Genomic DNA, 18,375 nt, shown 5'->3' with positions numbered 1-18,375 from the left:
TAGATGAAGCGGTATGCGAAGAATTGGAGAAAATTCTTATAGACAATGACCCTGAGAAGTTCTTCCAGGTTGGAGTTCAATTGCCACAGGAAGAGAAGACGGAGCTGATTTTATTTTTAAGGAAAAATATGGATGTATTTGCTTGGAACGCGTATGAGGCCCCTGGGGTTGACCCAAGCTTCATATGTCATCATTTAAACATCAGTCCAACTGTAGTACCGAGGAGGCAACCACCTCGGAGATCCTCCAAAGAACATTCCGAAGCCGTAAAAGAGGAAGTGCTCAAACTCAAGAAGGCATGTGCTATCAAAGAAGTGTTTTATCCTGAATGGTTAGCCCATACGATGGTGGTGAAAAAGAAGAATGGGAAGTGGAGAGTTTGTGTAGACTTCACAGATTTAAACAAAGCTTGCCCGAAGGACTCATTCCCAATGCCTTGGATTGATCAATTGGTTGACGCTACTGTTGGACATCCTCGGATGAGTTTTCTTGATGCTTTCCAAGGTTATCACCAGATACCTTTAGCCGTTGAGGACCAAGAGAAGACTGCATTCGTCACTCCTACAGGAAATTATCATTATAAGGTAATGCCCTTTGGTTTGAAAAACGCAGGGGCTACCTACCAAAGGATGATGACGAGAATGTTTGAGGCACAGCTAGGTAAAACTATTGAGGTATACGTGGATGATATGGTGGTAAAGAGTAAAGAAGTTTCTGCACATCTGGAAGATCTGAGCAACACTTTTCAGATGCTAAGAGAGTATAAATTGCGGCTCAACGCCTCTAAATGCTCTTTTGGTGTGGGATCGGGCAAGTTTCTAGGATATATGGTGACTCACCAGGGAATTGAAGTGAATCCTGCTCAGGTTAAGGCAATAAACAGCTTACACCCACCTCGGAATCCTAAAGAAGTGCAAAGGCTAATAGGTATGACTGCTGCTCTCAACCGATTTATATCTCGGTCCGCGGACAGATGCAGAACTTTCTTTCAATTATTGAATAAATGGAAGGGTTTTGAATGGACCGAGGAGTGCGCGGTGGCTTTTCAACAGCTAAAAGAATATCTCTCGCGACCGCCAGTTATGTCTCGACTAGAAGTTGATGAAATTCTGTTTGCATATATTGCAGTGGCTAACCATGCAGTTAGTTTGGTTCTTATCTGAGATGACAATAACATCCAGAGACCGGTTTATTATGTAAGCAAATCTCTGCATGAGGCCGAGCTAAGTTATTTGCCACTGGAGAAAGCTATCTTGGCGGTGGTACATGCTACACGAAGACTTCCCCATTACTTCCAGTCTCATACGGTTGTTGTTCTTACACAACTCCCTCTTAAATCAATTCTGCGAAGTGCAGATTATATGGGAAGAATTGCCAAATGGGGAACTGTCCTAGGAGCTTTCGATATCAAGTATATGCCTCGCACCTCTATAAAGGGATAGGTTATCGCGGACCTTGTGGCGGAATTTGCTGAGCCTTCGTTAGAAGACTATGAAGAAGGCATGGGTAAAAAGTCAGTAGGCATGATTTCGTGTGAAGGGCCTCCATTATGGAAAGTCCATGTTGATGGAGCAGCAAATCAGAGGGGATCGGGTATAGGACTAGTTTTGATATCCCTAGAGGGAATTACTTTTGAGAAATCTTTGAGATTAGGATTCTTGGCCACCAACAACGAAGCAGAATATGAGGCCGTCCTCGCAGGGATGAGCATGATTCATAAAATGGGAGGAAAGATGGTGCAAATGTTCTCGGATTCACTATTTGTGATAGGCCAAGTAGAAGGGAAGCTAGAAGCAAGGAATTCCAGAATGCGAGAATACCTAACCTAGGTCAGGTATATGCAATCTAAATTTGAGTCTTTTTTACTATTGCATGTATCCAGATGTGGCAATACCCATGCCGACTCATTAGCCACGCTCGCAACGTCCTCGGCACAAAGTCTACCACGAGTTATCCACTCAAATTCTTCAAATTAGGACAGGGCCTAGTTGGATGGATCAAATAGTAACATTTCTCAGAAATGACATCCTGCCTGGAGAGAAAGCTGAAGCAGATAAAGTTCGCAGGAAAGCCACTCGTTTCTGGCTATCCGAGGACCAGAAATTGTACAAACGTTCCTTTTCGGGACCATATTTGTTATGCATGCACCCCGAGGCAACGGAGCTACTTTTGGAAGAGTTACACGAAGGGATTTGCGGAAGTCACACAGGGGGAAGGTCTTTAGCTCACAGAGCCCTTACTCAGGGCTATTGGTGGCCAAATATGCAGAGAGAGGCGCAAGATTATGCAAAGAAGTGTGACCAATGTCAAAGGTTCGCTCCAAATATACATCAACCAGGGGGAGTCCTGAATCCTCTATCTAGTCCATGGCCTTTCGCTCAATGGGGCTTGGACATTGTTGGACCCTTCCCCAAAGCAACAGGAAACAGACGGTGGCTCCTCGTGGGAACAGATTATTTCACCAAATGGGTTGAAGCCGAGCCATTATCAAATATCAGAGACATGGAAGCAAAAAAGTTTGTATGGAAGAATATCGTTACCAGGTTCGGCATCCCTCATACTCTCATTTCAGATAATGGTTTACAATTTGATAGCAAAGCCTTTCGGAAATACTGCTGTGATCTGGGCATCACGAATAGATATTCCACTCCGGCTTATCCCCAAGGAAATGGGCAAGCCGAGGCTGTCAACAAAGTAATAGTGAGCGGACTCAAAAAGAGGTTGGGTGACGCCAAGGGGAGGTGGGTGGAAGAACTGCCACATGTCTTGTGGACGTATCGAACTACACCACGAAGATCCACAGGTGAAACACCCTTCGCCATGACTTATGGAGCCGAGGCAGTAATACCCTTAGAAACTGGGTTCCCAACCCTGAAGAAAAGCTCCTTCATTCCAGATAGCAATGATGACCTATTAATGAGGAACTTAGACTTAGTTGAAGAACGACGAGAAAACGTCATGGTTCAACTAGCTTATTATCAACATAAGCTCAAGCAGGGGTATGATTCTCATGTGAAACTTCGACCTCTTGGACCTGGTGACTTAGTATTAAGGAAAGTTTTGGGCACGACGAAGAATCCTGCGTGGGGAAAATTGGGGCCCAACTGGGAAGGACCTTATCGTATTACTTCGGTCGCAGGAATAGGGGCCTACAATCTGGAAGATTTGGACGAACGTGTTGTACAACGTCCCTGGAATGTAAATAATCTACGAAGGTACTATTACTAAATAAGGCACTTCGGCCGTTTTTTGTTGTAAACTGCATTACGTTCATTATCTTCGTTCGTCTAAATTGATATTCTTTACCAAAGTGTTAAACAGAACCTAAGTTACGTCTGGTCCTCGGATCATCTACTTGGGGAAAATTAACCTTTCAATGTGTTCGTCTAAGTATCAAGCTGAAACTTGGTATGCCTGGATCCTTGGACCACATACCTCGTCTAAATTGATATTCTTTACTAAGCGTTAAACAAAACCTAAGTTACGTCTGGTCCTCGGATCATCTACTTGGGGAAAATTAACCTTTCAATGTGTTCGTCTAAGTATCAAGCTGAAACTTGGTATGCCTGGATCCTCGGACCACATACCTCGTCTAAATTGATATTCTTTACTAAGTGTTAAACAGAACCTAAGTTACGTCTGGTCTTCGGATCATCTACTTGGGGAAAATTAACCTTTCAATGTGTTCGTCTAAGTATCAAGCTGAAACTTGGTATGCCTGGATCCTCGGACCACATACCTCGTCTAAATTGATATTCTTTACTAAGTGTTAAACAGAACCTAAGTTACGTACGGTCCTCGGATCATCTACTTGGGGAAAATTAACCTTTCAATGTGTTCGTCTAAGTATCAAGCTGAAACTTGGTATGCCTGGATCCTCGGACCACATACCTCGTCTAAATTGATATTCTTTACTAAGTGTTAAACAGAACCTAAGTTACGTCTGGTCCTCGGATCATCTACTTGGGGAAAATTAACCTTTCAATGTGTTCGTCTAAGTATCAAGCTGAAACTTGGTATGCCTGGATCCTCGGACCACATACCTCGTCTAAATTGATATTCTTTACTAAGTGTTAAACAGAACCTAAGTTACGTCTGGTCCTCGGATCATCTACTTGGGGAAAATTAACCTTTCAACGTGTTCGTCTAAGTATCAAGCTGAAACTTGGTATGCCTGGATCCTCGGACCACATACCTCGTCTAAATTGATATTCTTTACTAAGTGTTAAACAGAACCTAAGTTACGTCTGGTCCTCGGATCATCTACTTGGGGAAAATTAACCTTTCAATGTGTTCGTCTAAGTATCAAGCTGAAACTTGGTATGCCTGGATCCTCGGACCACATACCTCGTCTAAATTGATATTCTTTACTAAGTGTTAAATAGAACCTAAGTTACGTCTGGTCCTCGGATCATCTACTTGGGGAAAATTAACCTTTCAATGTGTTCGTCTAAGTATCAAGCTGAAACTTGGTATGCCTGGATCCTCGAACCACATACCTCGTCTAAATTGATATTCTTTACCAAGTGTTAAACAAAACCTAATTTAGGCCTGGTCCTCGGATCATTTACTTGGGAAGAATTAACATTTCTTTTCTTTTTTGTCAAAACATCAAATCTTTGCATACCTAAGTTAAAAGACCATATGCCTTATTTTTACATAGTTCAACTAGAGATCCAAAATGAAGAATCAATTACTTAAATGCATCACTTAATGCAGTTCCCGGCATAATTAAACCTTCCTGGAGTATCAATTTCAATTCAGGTTATTGCTATTAACTTTGGTAAAGAGCAAAAAGATGGTACTTTTTGAACAATATGATCAAAATAAAGCAAAAAAGTAAGAATCATCTAAACAAGGAAAACAACATTCATGCTTATATTAGATTCCAATAGTACTTTTGCGATTACACTTAGATATTACACTTAGAGATAAAATAAAATAAAAATAAAGAAAGGAAAGACAACAAGCAGTCACTATTTCAGCTTAATCTTCAGAGGGCCTTTGGGGTCTTGAGGAGATGGAAGCTGAACCGAGGACTCAACGACAATTCCTTTGCCTTTAGGATCATCTATCAAAGTTATTGGATTAGCTTGGTCACCCAACTCATCCTTTGAAGATTCCTGAAGGTCACTTGAGGGCTGTACGTCTTCAAGTGCCTTTTCTTGTGCTGGATCAACTTGTTTAGGAGCATCTTCAGGAAGAGTTGAGTCTTCAGCCAAGTCACCCCCCTTATCCTCAGATGATCCCTGGGCAGCTTCTTGGGCAGCTTCAGGAATGGTAGAAGCTCGAATTGCAGGAGGATAGTAGACACTCTCTGCTTTCCAAAGAGTGGAAGAGGCATCAACCCCAGCTTGGGAAAGTGCCTCATTCCACACTTGGAGGCAGTAATGCCTACATACCTCGGGAACCTGAGCCTTGAAAGTTTCGGTGACCTCCTTCACACCTATATCATAACCGTCTTGTTCGGCTTGGTCCCTTGAGATCTCGGCCTCTTCTTTTGCTTTCTTGGCCTTTTTCTTCTCCTCAAGGGCTTCCTCTTTGCCCTTTATGGCCTCCTCTTTGGCCATCTCAGACTCGTTCAGATCTTTCTTGAGATCCTCTACGAGCCTTCGTGCTGCTAAGAGGTTATCGTCGGCTTGACGGAGCATTAGGCGCTGATCCTTGGCCTGTTTAGTCGTTGTTTTCAGATCAGCCTCTAAGCCTGCCTTATCACTCTCTGCCTTAGCCAACTTTGCTGTGACCTCCTGCAGTTTCTTCTTGTGAAGGTCCGAGATCTTTTGGGCGGCTTCATGCCTGGATTCCTCGGCCCTCAGAGATTTGTAGGAGCTGATGGCAATCTCTTCTGCCCTATGGGCAGATTGAACGGCCTATGAGCAAAACATATAAAACTTAGACATATATATATATATATATGTAATAAAAATAATAGCCAAGGTTTTAGAGGAAAAAACTCACCATTGCAAGCTCCTTCTTCAAAGTCATGAAAACGGTGTGGTCCCTTTTCTTTCTAAGCTCAACCATGTCCTCGGGGAGTAACATCGCCTGCTCCAATGCATCTGCGACGCATGCAGCTGTCCCTTCATCGGAATTTCTAATGGACGCGTCCACGGTGATGGCCTCGTCGTCCATGGACATGTCAGGAAGCCATATAGGGGCATGCACGGCCACCTGTTGTTCGGTTCTTCTTTCCGACCTAGTCTGCATGGTGCGGGCCTGCTTTCCACCCTTTTTCTTTTGAGATCAGCTATGTTGGTGCGTTGAGTTTGGGAGGATGGGGGAGGAGGAGGAAGCCTAGTTTCAGGGCCTTTGTCAGCACCCTTTTCTTGAGTCCAAGGGCGTACCTCTTTAGGAGGTTCTTGGACTCTAGGGCCCTTGTCAGCGCCCTCGAGTAAATCTTTTAGGCTGGGCTTAATCTTACGTTGAATGCCCATGTTGTCAGGTTCTTGAGTAGTAGCCTTTGAGATTTGTGTAGAGGTGCCGAGGATGGGAGTTGAATCTTCAGGAGAGTAGGGTTGATTAAAAACCTCAAACTCGTCCTCGGAATCTGATACCTCAAGTATTTCTTCTTCTTCTTCCTTTACGGTAGGGTAGGAAGACGCAGCTTCACCAGAGGTTGATTGTGTGGAGAAAGGGACTGTGGGAATCCCAACTGGAACGAATTATGGTGGTTGGATTGGTTGGGTGACCAAAGTGCCTTGAGGAATGATAGTCCCCTCCGGTAGCAAGAAACCTTCAACGGCAACGCTAATCCGAGGAAGACGAGGATCGTGGGCTTTGATCACGCATTTCGGCGCCTGAAAGGCTTTGGATATCGGAGTGTAGCCGAGGATCAGATGAGCCGCTCGGAGTTGGCCGTCAGTATGCATGAAAACCTCAGCTTGTAGGATCCTATCCAACCGTCCGAAATCAACAAGATTAGGATGACGATCCGCGGCGTGTGGATCTGTAGAGTTATCCAAGTAAAAGAGGGTAAGAATAAGTAAAAAGACAAAGGATAATAGTATGTAAAAGAAACTTCACCTGGAGTCCCTTCCCTTGTCGGGCAGGGGAGGCCGTCGTGCCAATTCCCTGATACGATCAGGAAGTCGTTTTTTAGGCCCTTATTTGATTCAGGCAGGCATTGAATTAGCCTAACTTCTGGGTATCTAGATTTTAGGTAATATTCGTCTTTTTTGCTTAGGTAATGGAGGTTATAAACCCAGTTCACGTCATGGTAAGTGAGCCTGAGGTTCATCTTCTCATTTAAGGCATCTATAGAACCTAGGATCCTAAAGACATTTGGGGCGCACTGGGTGGGAGCTAATCTAAAAGCCCTAAAATAATCCCTAGTCACGGTTCCCATGGGGATTTTCATTCCCCCTTCGATGAACGCAATCATCGGGATTACAACTTCCCCCGTTTTCCTTTTTGTATAATATTCTTCCTCGTTGCAGTACCTAATAGATACATCCGAAGGGATTTTGTACTTAACCTTAAACTGCTCTATCTTTTCGTTTGAATCCACCAGGGACGTAAATCTACCCATCTTTGAAAAAAGGGGGTGTGAAGAAAACTAACAAAGAACTACGCCGAGGATGAAAGATACAGAGAAAAAGAGAAGATGAGAAGGAAAAGAAACAAAAGAAACAAAAAGCTAATAAGGAGGGAAAAGAGTATTGAAGAACTTACTTTTGAAAAAGAAGAAAGCACGGTCACCTCGGACAGGGTACTTGATAGAAAGAGAAAGTATGGGAAGATGGAAAGTGTGGCAGGTACGTTATGAGGTTACTGTAGTGTGAAGCATTTTGAAGAAAGTTAGTATTTATATATCAAAAGGTGTTTTGAAGCGGGCGAATTCCCGCCTCAACACAGGAATCGCTCTCGACCGTTGGATATGTGTCACATCATTGAAACGTGCGAGAAATAGAGGCGCCAACAATTAATTCGGGGGCGTTTCGCATACCGAAGCATCGGGAACACGCGATGGGTAATTCAGAAGTTATTTACGTCAGCAATATTGCCAAGATTCTGCAAGTTAAAAAGGTCTTTTAAGTCGAGATTCTATTTTTCTCCCGAGGTTAAAAAATAAAGAATCTCGAGGGGCTATTGTAGGGGTATTGGGCCCAGTAATTTATGAAGGATGGCCCAACGAAGTCTTTTGGGCTGGAAACCCAAATCTGAAGACATCAAAATGATTGTGGAGTATCTAAATGTCCAAATACGTCCGAGGAGTAGATTTGTCCTCGGATTATTAGGCCGAGGACATAGGAAGAGAAGTTTAGTGTCCCCGGGTTATATTATAAAGAATCCTACGATTATGGAAATACACAGTACACGTGGAAGACAATAGAAAGAGCGGTGGAATGTCTAAAGTAAAGCTGCTACCACCGCCCATACATTAAAAGCTCTGTAATTGATACGCTGACTGTATAGATGGAAGGATGGGACCTGAGCATGGAGCTTGGAACTTGGTCCCTAATCCCAGCGGGCTTTAGGGAAGAATGGATGGGACAAGTATCCGGAATGAGGATTGCAACCAAAAAGTGGAAGATGATGAAGAGAAGGAAATGAGTATAAATAGAAGAGAAGACATATGAGAAAAGGAGAGGACTTTTGGAGTAGAAGAGAGAGAGCCAATAGTAGATGATAATCAACCTTTGTATCCAAACTCAAAGAAATACTATTATAAACTATCCTCAGATTTCGTCCGAGGAGGAATTCGCTGTCTTACTTTTGCAAACAACTCTTTAATTTGTCCCATTGGGCCCAAAGCCCATCCTTTCCCTGATTGTCTAAACCATCCTTGAAATCTAGATTACAAACCCATCCTCTACAAATTTATTGTAAAGAAAGGCCTTTCAAGCCCATCTCCCACCAGTCAGAGTTTGGGAATTTGAATTGTGTCCTTACACATGTATTCATGCATACATATAGATACATTTAAAATTAAACACAATTTTTATCATAAAATATATATAATTAGTCAAATTATTTTTTTAAGTAAACATAATTAGTCACATATTAAAATTCTTACCTAAAATTAATATTACTTATGATAATTTTTTTTCTAATTTTTAATAAGATAGAACATGTGGTGATTTTTGTTATGTGGTGATTTTTATTTTATTTATTTTTTAAGATACATTTGGTAATTTTTATTGAGTATATGTGATTTTTGTTTTTAATTTTATAGTTCATTAATATTAGATTCTTAATATTTTTCACACATTAACTCACTTAACACAAAGATTAAAACTTAAGTAGACATATGGCACAAGATTAAGTGGATGATTATGGTGTAATTCCCGCATAAATTTAGACACATGACGCAAAATTGGATTATAATTTCATATTCTAATTCAATTTTCTCTAAACTTTACCTATTAATATATATATATATATATATATATAGATGACTTATAAATTTGATTTTTTTTAGTTATATGATTATGTTTTTTATGGTTAATTATATTATACTCCTCATTTTCTATACTAAATTTAACTAATTTTGCACAAAAATTTAAAAATTTAGATTAGATAGGACACGTAGGGCAAAATTAAACTGTAATTGAAATTCAATTTTTACAATAAATTAATTCACTTGGCACAAAATTCTAAAATTTAGATTAGATAAGACACATGGCGCAAATTTAGACTCTAATTAAATTCTAATTTGACATTTAATTGAATTTCTCTCTGCTTTACCTTTTATTATATATATAGATAATTTAAATTAGTCCCACCATTCAAATCTATTAGCAAATGATGCCATTAAAATTTTTTCTAATTTCATTCTTAAAAAAAAAACACTCATCAAACAAACAAAACAATTAAATGACATATACATTACGATTTTTAATTAAAAAAAAAGTTTAAACGACATCGTTCAAGATCAGATTAACTCATTATTATAAAGTGAGGAATTGCATTTGATAATTGACATAAACATGAAGAGACTAAGTTTTTTTTTAGAGAGAATTTTAACCTATGACGTTCGCTCTAGAAACTAAGTTCAATATTAATGTTCTTGAAAATCAAAGAAAAAATAGAAATTCTAATTTTCACATTTTATAAATGTGAACCTATAATACTTTTATATATATATATATATATATATATATATATATATATATATATATATATAAAGAAAGTATAATACTTAAAGTTATAAGAGTATTCACATTGAAGGTGTCAAAATAACTTAAAAGTTATTTCGACAGGTCAAACACCAAAAAAGGCCTTTATCAATGTTGTTAAACTTAAAAACTTTTAGCAAGTTGCTATAATAAGTTGCTACTAGTAACAACTTACTACAGCAAGTTGCTACATTATTTTCTATAAATTTATTTATTTCTTTCTCTCTATGTGTGTAGTGATCTCTCCACTCTCACTTCTCTTTTTTCTCTTCTCTTTCCCTTCTCTCTTCTCTCCCTCCTTTTCCCAACAAACAACCCACATGCATTCTCAACACAACAAGTCTCATCGCCACTCTCTCCTTCCCACCCATCACCATCTCAAAACCTTCCTTGTGGGCACTGGAGATGAACTTGTCGGAGCTCTCAAGGATCCTGTCATGGATGAGGAAGTGGGCCTCTTGGGACGACGAGAACGTCAGTATTCTCCCGTCGGAATCACAGGTTTGTGATTTGTGGTAGTTGTGGGTTGGATAGTTTTTGTTTTTAGCGGAGGTGATGTGGTATGGATCACTCACCGGATCATTGAGTTGATTCGGTAGCTATGTGGGTTGATTCGGTGGCTATAGGTTGATAGGTGTGGTTGTGACTGTTAGTTGGGACTGTTGTTTGTTGTGTTGATTGATTATTTTATTATGTTTTTTTATATTATTTTAATATATTATGTTGTGGGGTGCAGCAGTTTGGTAAAGTAGCATTGCCATGTGACGTGTCGTGCCATATGTCGAGGAGGCAAGGGCAATTCCGAGGAGATCCCATCCTCGGATGGGAGGCCACGTCAGCGGTATGCCACCAGAGGAGGACATACTGTAGAGAAATAGGCTAGGAGTGAGGGTTGGCCTTAACATGCTGAGGAGATGGTGGCTGCCACCCCATTTAATGTATTCCATCAAACTTTTTGGTCGCATTTATGTGGAGAAGACTCTTGAACAGTGCTACCTTGATTGCCGCATCTCACAAGGGTCCTGGGAAGGTGCCTAATGAGACTAACACTTGAGTGGTGGCCTGCATGATCAACAAATGGAAGACCTAGATCATCTAAAAGAGTCTATATAGGACAAAAGGTCCCCCAGAGAGGGTGGATCGAAAAAATAGCAGAGAAAAACACTGTAGTGTAAAGAACTGAAACTGTAAACAAGTCCCATAGTGATATATTCAAGAACCAATCTCCTCGGACTTGGCCAAGAAGAATTTTCTTCTACAATATTATGGTTGCCTTCTGTTTTTCCTTACTTCCTTGTTATTTTTGGCCCATAGTGAATGTTATCTAACTCATAGAAACCTAATTTTATAGCCCACTTTTTACAAATTTATTGTATTGGGCTATTTGGGCCTGAGTCTTCTAGTTATTTGGGCTCAGGAACTAAATCCAATCCCTACATATGTGTTAAATAAAATCTTCAATATTGAGTGTATTTAAAAATAAGTTATTAAAATAATTTATTAAGTTGTTAAAAGTTATATTTTTAAACATCTTTGTAATGAATGCTCAAGGCTTAAGGAGTAATCCTTTTTTTTTATATAAAAAAAAAAAACGAATTTCTTTAAAACGTGTTGGTACTGGTGATTTATGACAACCAGCAAAATAGTGTTGTGATAAGTTTGAAGCATATATGATTACCTAGCCAGCGAAATGGCGTTGTCATAGCACTGTGCTTACCCCAGTCCTTTTCTTTTCTTTTTTTGAAAGAAAACATTTTATATTGAGACAAGTAAAATCTTAGTGGAACTTTGAAATCCCAATTCCCAAATGCAAACCTACCAAACAAAATTTACTATCTGTAAATATTCCTTTTGCATTATTCTAGGAAGTAGAGCTTTAACGGTAAAAGCTCTTATAGCAATGTTAAGTGTATATTTGATCCATGTATTTAAATATATATTTTTAATTTTAAATAATGTTGTATATTTTTTTATTCATACGTATTTTTAAAAAATACAAATAATTCTACTAAATAACCTCTAAGTGTTAAGAAAATTATGGTAAATAATACTTTAGAGTTATGGGTTTATAAGATGGGGAAGTATTACATTTATAATATTTGCACAAAAAATTATAGGTAATAAGTTGTTATTGTTTTTAATTTGAATCTACAATTTAAATTACTTTTTTACCCACCCATAACAACTAATAACAATTTATCACTTATAATATGTTGTGAAAATGTTATAGACATAGTATTTCTCTTATAACATGTGTTAGTAGTGCTAGAAAAGTGCTTTTAGTAGAAATTGCCAAATGTTTGGAAATTTCAATAATGAGGTTTTAGAGGAATTAATTTTAGCAAGATTATAAAAAATGCATTAGCGAATTTGTGAAAAAAAGGCTAATGGAACATATTTTTACAAGTGCCATAATGAATTTAAAGAAGGTTGACCTAAGTAAATTTGAGCTCCATTAGAGTAAGCAATCAAAAGCAATTCACACTAACTCCAAGTCAAACTTGGATTGGGATTCTAGTCTGCGCAAGTTTTATTATTTCAACATAACTTTTGACTCATATGTTATATTGTGATGATTCAAGTTGGGTAGGAAAGATGACTCAAAGGGATACAATTCTTTAGTTCATGAAAAGTCCAAATTATAAAGTTTAATGGATCGAAAAAGTCAATTAAGTGGATCATGAAAATTTGGAATTTTTTTTCCAAACCAGAATTCTACTTATAATAGGATTTTTTGGTCCTCCTTAAAAGGCTCTTTACATCAAATTCAAGGGAGAGCAACCTTAGAACAAAATTATGTTTCTCTTAGATTTTTTTTTTCCCAATTTTTAGAGTTTTCTTTGGTGTAATAACTTGCTAAAAACCTTGCTAAGGCAAGGAATGAAATCTAACCTTCAATTGGTATGTTCTTAACAATACTTTGATAATTTTAGTGCTTAAATTATTGTGTTTTTGATTGATTCATCTATCTAGTTCAGTTATAAAATAAAAATGAATAGAACTACAAATAAATGTGTTATTTGTGGATCCCTAAACCTTAGTGTTTTAAGAAATTGTTGTTTTCCTCAAATTAATTTTTCTTTACCAACCAAATTTTAAAATCTCCTCAAATAATTTATATTATTTTAATTGTATATTATCTCTTGGATTGCTAATCCCTTCTGTATGGATTCAATCTTAGACTTACTGAGTCATATTACTTTGTGACAATCCTGCCTGCATTTGGGAGCGTTAAAGTTGAATCAAAAAGATTTATGAAGACAATCTAAAAACTCTTGTAATGAAACATGGGAGCCACCAACACCCCTTACATTAAAGTCAATTTTGATGCAGCAGTGAGGGAAGACAACGCATGTGCAATAATAGCTGGGACCAGTGGTCCAGTGACAACGACCGCGATTTTGTTATCACTGAGGACTGAACTGTGTGAGGTAACATACTATTAGTAGCAGAAGAAAAGGCATGAGTTAGTAGTGTTGGCTTCCATCAGTAAATCAAAGGATTGGGTTTCTAGCAGGAGTATGTTATCTCTGAAGGAGATGCTCTCTCTCCCTCTTCAAAGATCCACAATATCCACCCCCACTGGTCAGTTGAACCTGTAATTAGTGAAACTCGAAGAATTTTACAGTAATTGTTTATAGCCTTCGCGTTTCGTATCTCATATAGGTAGATTGGCAGTCTTTAATTTTATGGCCCATAATGATAAGAAGGGCTTGTTTTGTGTTAAAAAAAAGGGACAATAAGATCTCATCTCCACTGTTCCTATTCAATTCTTTTTTCTTTGTTTTTTTGGTTTCCAAGCTTGATGTGGATTTTTTGTTTCTCTCTCTTTGGCATTAATGAAATACTTATTCATAAGACAAAAAATTACAAAACTATTCACAAAATAAACACAAGGCAATTACATATTTTAAAGGCATACTATTAAGAATAATATTTTTAATTAATAATTAAAGCACATGCCAAAGGATAAAAGAGGCAATCCAAAGCGTACGGATTTCTAACTATACGCCAAAGATCAAATCTGGGAGACGAGCTCCCATAAAGAAGAGAAAGTACGAAAATAAATAATAATAATAACAAATTAAAAAAAAAAAGTTTCTAGAACAAGAATACTGCAATAAGATTAGCTGGCCAGAGTCATTATTAGTTTATTACTGAGCTCTGTGAAGTGATGACTGATGGGACTCTCGCACGATTGGGTACCAGTGCGAACAAGCGTTGGGTCACCACTGAGCCACGATAGTGATTGAAGATCACACGAACTTTGCACACCCCCATTTCACCAAAAAAACACAAACACATAAACTATCATAATAATTCATACAGCAATATCGAAACGAATGTGCCTGAGAAGCACCGGAATCACGACGTCCGGCGAGCTCAACTGGGGAAGATGACCGTCCGATGACATGACTTCGACGATTGACTCGCCACCAAGGTTCTGATGCAAGTATTCCGACACCACGACCGGTACGGCCAAGTCCTTCATGCTCTGTATTATGTGGCAAGGCACGGTCACCAAGCCTAGTATTTGTCTCATATCGCATTGGAATATAGTTTGGCCTACGCTCAAGGCTATGTCTGGTCTCATGTTGAACAGGGTCCGGCTGAATTCTTGGACCGCCACTGAATCCATGTCTCCGCCCACGGCTAGTGGTGCGAACCCAGAACACCATGCCTTGTAATTTGACCTCATCGCTTCGAATAACTGGTCCAGATCTTCTTGCTCAAATCCTCCGTAGTAATCCACATCATTCAAGTACCTTCTCAACCCAAAAAAAAAAATCCAAATAACCAAGTGATTGACTTGTTTAAACCACAATTTAATTGAAAAGAAAAGTAGTTTAATTTATTATTAGCTACGAGCTTAATTATTAGCCTAGCCTCATCGCAAGAGTTTCTACGTTCGTACCTCGGAGAGGCGGAGATCATGACGAGCTTAGAGAAGAGATCGGGGCGAGAGATGGAAGCGATGGCACCGATCATGGCCGAGACTGAATGACCCACAAAGATGCAGGACTCAATTTGCAGCTCTTCTAGAATGGCAAGCAAGTCATAGGCGTGTCCCTCGAGAGTTGAGTAGCGTTCGAAATCGAAGTACTCGGGGTTGGTAGTACCTGCACCCATGTTGTCGTACAAAACAACTCGGTAGTTGTCAACGAGGTGAGGAATAAGGTGCTTCCACACAGACTGGTCGGTACCAAAGCCATGAGCTAGGACAAGGTTTTGAACTCCGGTTCCTAGAACCTTCACGTTGTGAGCTTCTTCAACGATCCCCATTTTTTTTTTCTTTTATCTCTTGGATTTTTCTATATTCCTGCCTTGTTTATTGGGTTTCTCTACAGTTTTATAGTGTGAAAGCGTGACTTGGATCGAGGGAGAGATGATTAGCGCCACATATAGGCAAATATAGGCAATGATAGGATAAAGTGGACCAAAAAAAGTTAAATTTTCTGGTGTGGCTAGAGCATATGTTTTGCTTTGTTAACAAGTCACTGATCTGATCTCATCGAGTGGCTATTGTCTTCGCTGACCAAAAGGAAGGAATAGATATTTTAACTCTCTCTGAAGTGAAACTAGACAAATGTACTGTGTGTTGGCGTTGATTGATTGGTTGTTTGTACCCACATTTTTCATTAATGAGGTTTTGTAAACAACCTTGCACCACATGACAAAGTACTCTGGCGGCCTGGCCAGTGACGGAGATCGATTTTCTTTTATAGAAAGAGACAAGCAGGTCCCTTATTCGAGTCCTGTCATTGTCTTTAATCTATATATTTTTTTCCCTTTTTATTTATTTATTTTGGGCTGAATGATGATAGTAACATTAATCTGCTATTAATAGTTAATACATTTAAAATGTATAATTACCCAATTTCTTTTAGTGCATATGTCAACGAAGAAAGTTGAATAGATCCAAGGCCAAATTAAGTCCACTTGTGTAAAAAAATTTAAAAAGTCTCAAGCCCCCAAAATTTTATATATATATATATATATATATATATATATATATATATATATGTGTGTGTGTGTGTGTGTGTGTGTCTCAAAAATTTTAAGTGATAATTAAATTTATTTTAAGAAAAAAAATCTAGGAGGGTTTTGCAAGTCTCCCCCCACTTTGACTCGAAGAAAGCCCCAAAATAGAAGCCAATAAAAAAATCTCACTCAATTAAAACTATAAACTATTTCATAAAAAAGAAATGGTATGAGTGTTGTAGGGGTATTGGGCCCAGCAATTTGTGAAGGGCGGTCCAACGAAGTCTTTTGCAAATTTAGAAAGCCACAATGCGAAAACGTCAAAATGATCGTAAGGTATTTAAATGTCCAAACGTCAGAAGAGTAGATTTGTCTCGGAATATTAAGTCGAGGACACGCGGTATACGTGGAGGACGATAAAAGAGCGGTGGAATGTCTAAAGTAAAAGTGCTGCCATGTATCGATAAATTACATAATTAATCTGTAATTTGGTGATAGAGGGAAGGATGGGGCCACTGAGCATAGAGCTTGGAACTTGGTCCCTAATCGGCGGGTTTTAGGGAAGAATGGATGAGACAAGTATCAGAAATCGGGATTGCAACCATAAAGTGGAAGATATAAATAGAAGGGAAGGGATACGAAGGAGAGAGAGGCTTTTTGAGAGAGAAAAAGTGTATGATAATCCATATTTGTATCCAAACTTGAGAAATACTCCAAACTTGAGAAATACTATTAGAAACTATCCTCGGAAACAGTCCGAGGAGGAATTCTCAGTCTTACTCTTTGCAAACGATTCTTTGTTTTCTTCCATTGGGCCCAAAGCCCGTTCTTTTGGTAATTGTCTAAACCATCCTTGAAATCTAGATTACAAACCCATCCTCTACAAATTCATTGTGAAGAAAGGCCTTTCAAGCCCATTTCCTCCCAGTCGTGGTTTGGGAATTTGAATTGTGTCCTTACAATTGGCGCCGTCTGTGGGAATTTAGTTTTTAAGGAAGTTTAGGACATCATGGTAGGATCAGAACCACCATGCAGTGCAGAGTCCGTGGGCTCCCAGCGTGAGGATCACTCCTTACATCCTGATCATGGAGAGAACCGAGAAGGAAGTGTACATACTACACACACCATCAGAAGTGCTAGTCATTCGCAAGGAGGAAGCAGAGTTCCTTATGAGAGGAAATGCCGGGGCCATGCGAAGGAGATTGACGGCCTAAAGAGGAGGCTTGCGTCACGAAAGGAGAAGGGGAACTCCTCACGGTCTCGACCCCTCTTCGGAAGGATCCGAGGGATGACAATTACGGGCGAGGAGATCCGAGAACTCCCCCGGGTGAATATGTCTCCTCAGGGAGGACGATCTGCATGGGAGGCGTGGCGAGAGGCTACCCCACAGGGGCTTGGGAAATGACGCGATGGGCAAGCGTTACACCAAATCTCCGGAGTCCTTACTTCGCTCGCGGATTGGAAGAAGGGAGGTTGCCTCGGCGCTTCACACAACGCCCGGCCTTCACTCTTTACAATGGTCGGACGGATCTGTGGAGCACGTAAGCCATTTCGGTCGGAGAATGGCGGTGCATTCCGGGAATGAAACTTTGTTATGCAAGATTTTTCCTTCTAGCCTAGGGCCGTGGCCATGAGATGGTTTGACGGCCTAAGGGCGAGCTCTATTGATTCTTTCAAAGAGCTTACTAGAGCATTCGGTTCTCGCTTTATCACGTGCGGTAGAGTTCCTCGTCCATTGGATTCTTTACTATCCATGGCCATGAGGGAAGGAAACCACGAAAACGTATTCGGACGGATATTGGGAAATGTTCAACGAAATTGACGGAGACTTTGACGATGTAGCAATAAGGACCTTCGGAGGTCGGCCTACCAACGGAGCATGACTTGAGGAAATCCTTAACGAAGAAGCACTGTCGAAGCGTACGTCGGCGATGGATCGCATCGACGAGTACAAAAGGGTTGAGGAAGATCGGCGGCGGGGAAAAGGCAAGGCGAAGGTTATCCCACGAAAGGAGGGATTTCGGGTCGGACGGATACAACAACAATAGGCACAACGCGGGATTTTTCCGGGCGAGTGGTCAGTACCCCCACAAGTGGTCGGCACCGTCTTCGGGGAGCCGGTGCGGCGAGCGGTGGAGAAAATAAGGCATGAGCCTTTTTTCAAATGGCGGAAATAAAATGGCGGGGGACCACTTTGAGACGCGACTAAAATCTCCATTGCCATTATCACCGGGAGAGAGGTCATACCACGAGGGATTGTCGCACTTTGTGGAAT

At 39.8% G+C, this 18,375-nt stretch overlaps 1 protein-coding gene and 1 pseudogene across 1 annotated transcript; both read right to left on the bottom strand.

Moving 5' to 3' along the window:
• LOC142625359 (putative esterase KAI2) overlaps positions 1 to 14,399 on the bottom strand; it is a 30,592-nt pseudogene extending 16,193 nt beyond the window's left edge.
• Positions 14,043 to 15,649, bottom strand: LOC142624701 (karrikin insensitive 2 receptor CA). The gene is made up of 2 exons (XM_075798412.1): positions 15,034 to 15,649; positions 14,043 to 14,884 (listed from the first exon to the last, which is right to left on the bottom strand). The coding sequence occupies exons 1-2, from the start codon at positions 15,399 to 15,401 to the stop codon at positions 14,440 to 14,442; spliced, it is 813 nt and encodes a 270-aa protein (XP_075654527.1). The 5' UTR covers positions 15,402 to 15,649; the 3' UTR covers positions 14,043 to 14,439.
• Positions 15,650 to 18,375: the final 2,726 nt, after the last annotated feature.

The sequence above is a fragment of the Castanea sativa genome, chromosome 2 (assembly GCF_040712315.1).
Source record: "Castanea sativa cultivar Marrone di Chiusa Pesio chromosome 2, ASM4071231v1".
Lineage (NCBI taxonomy): Eukaryota > Viridiplantae > Streptophyta > Magnoliopsida > Fagales > Fagaceae > Castanea > Castanea sativa.
The sequence above is the reverse complement of the archived record's forward strand: the minus strand, read 5'-3'. Positions and strand labels throughout refer to the sequence as shown.

What these genes read in the sequence shown, in the direction of transcription:
- LOC142624701 (XM_075798412.1), bottom strand. Translation starts at nt 15,401, where the DNA reads ATGGGGATCGTTGAAGAAGCTCACAACGTGAAGGTTCTAGGAACCGGA. An exon ending in ATGATCTCCGCCTCTCCGAG is followed by an intron (nt 14,885 to 15,033) that starts GTACGAACGTAG and finishes TGGGTTGAGAAG; the next exon opens with GTACTTGAATGATGTGGATT.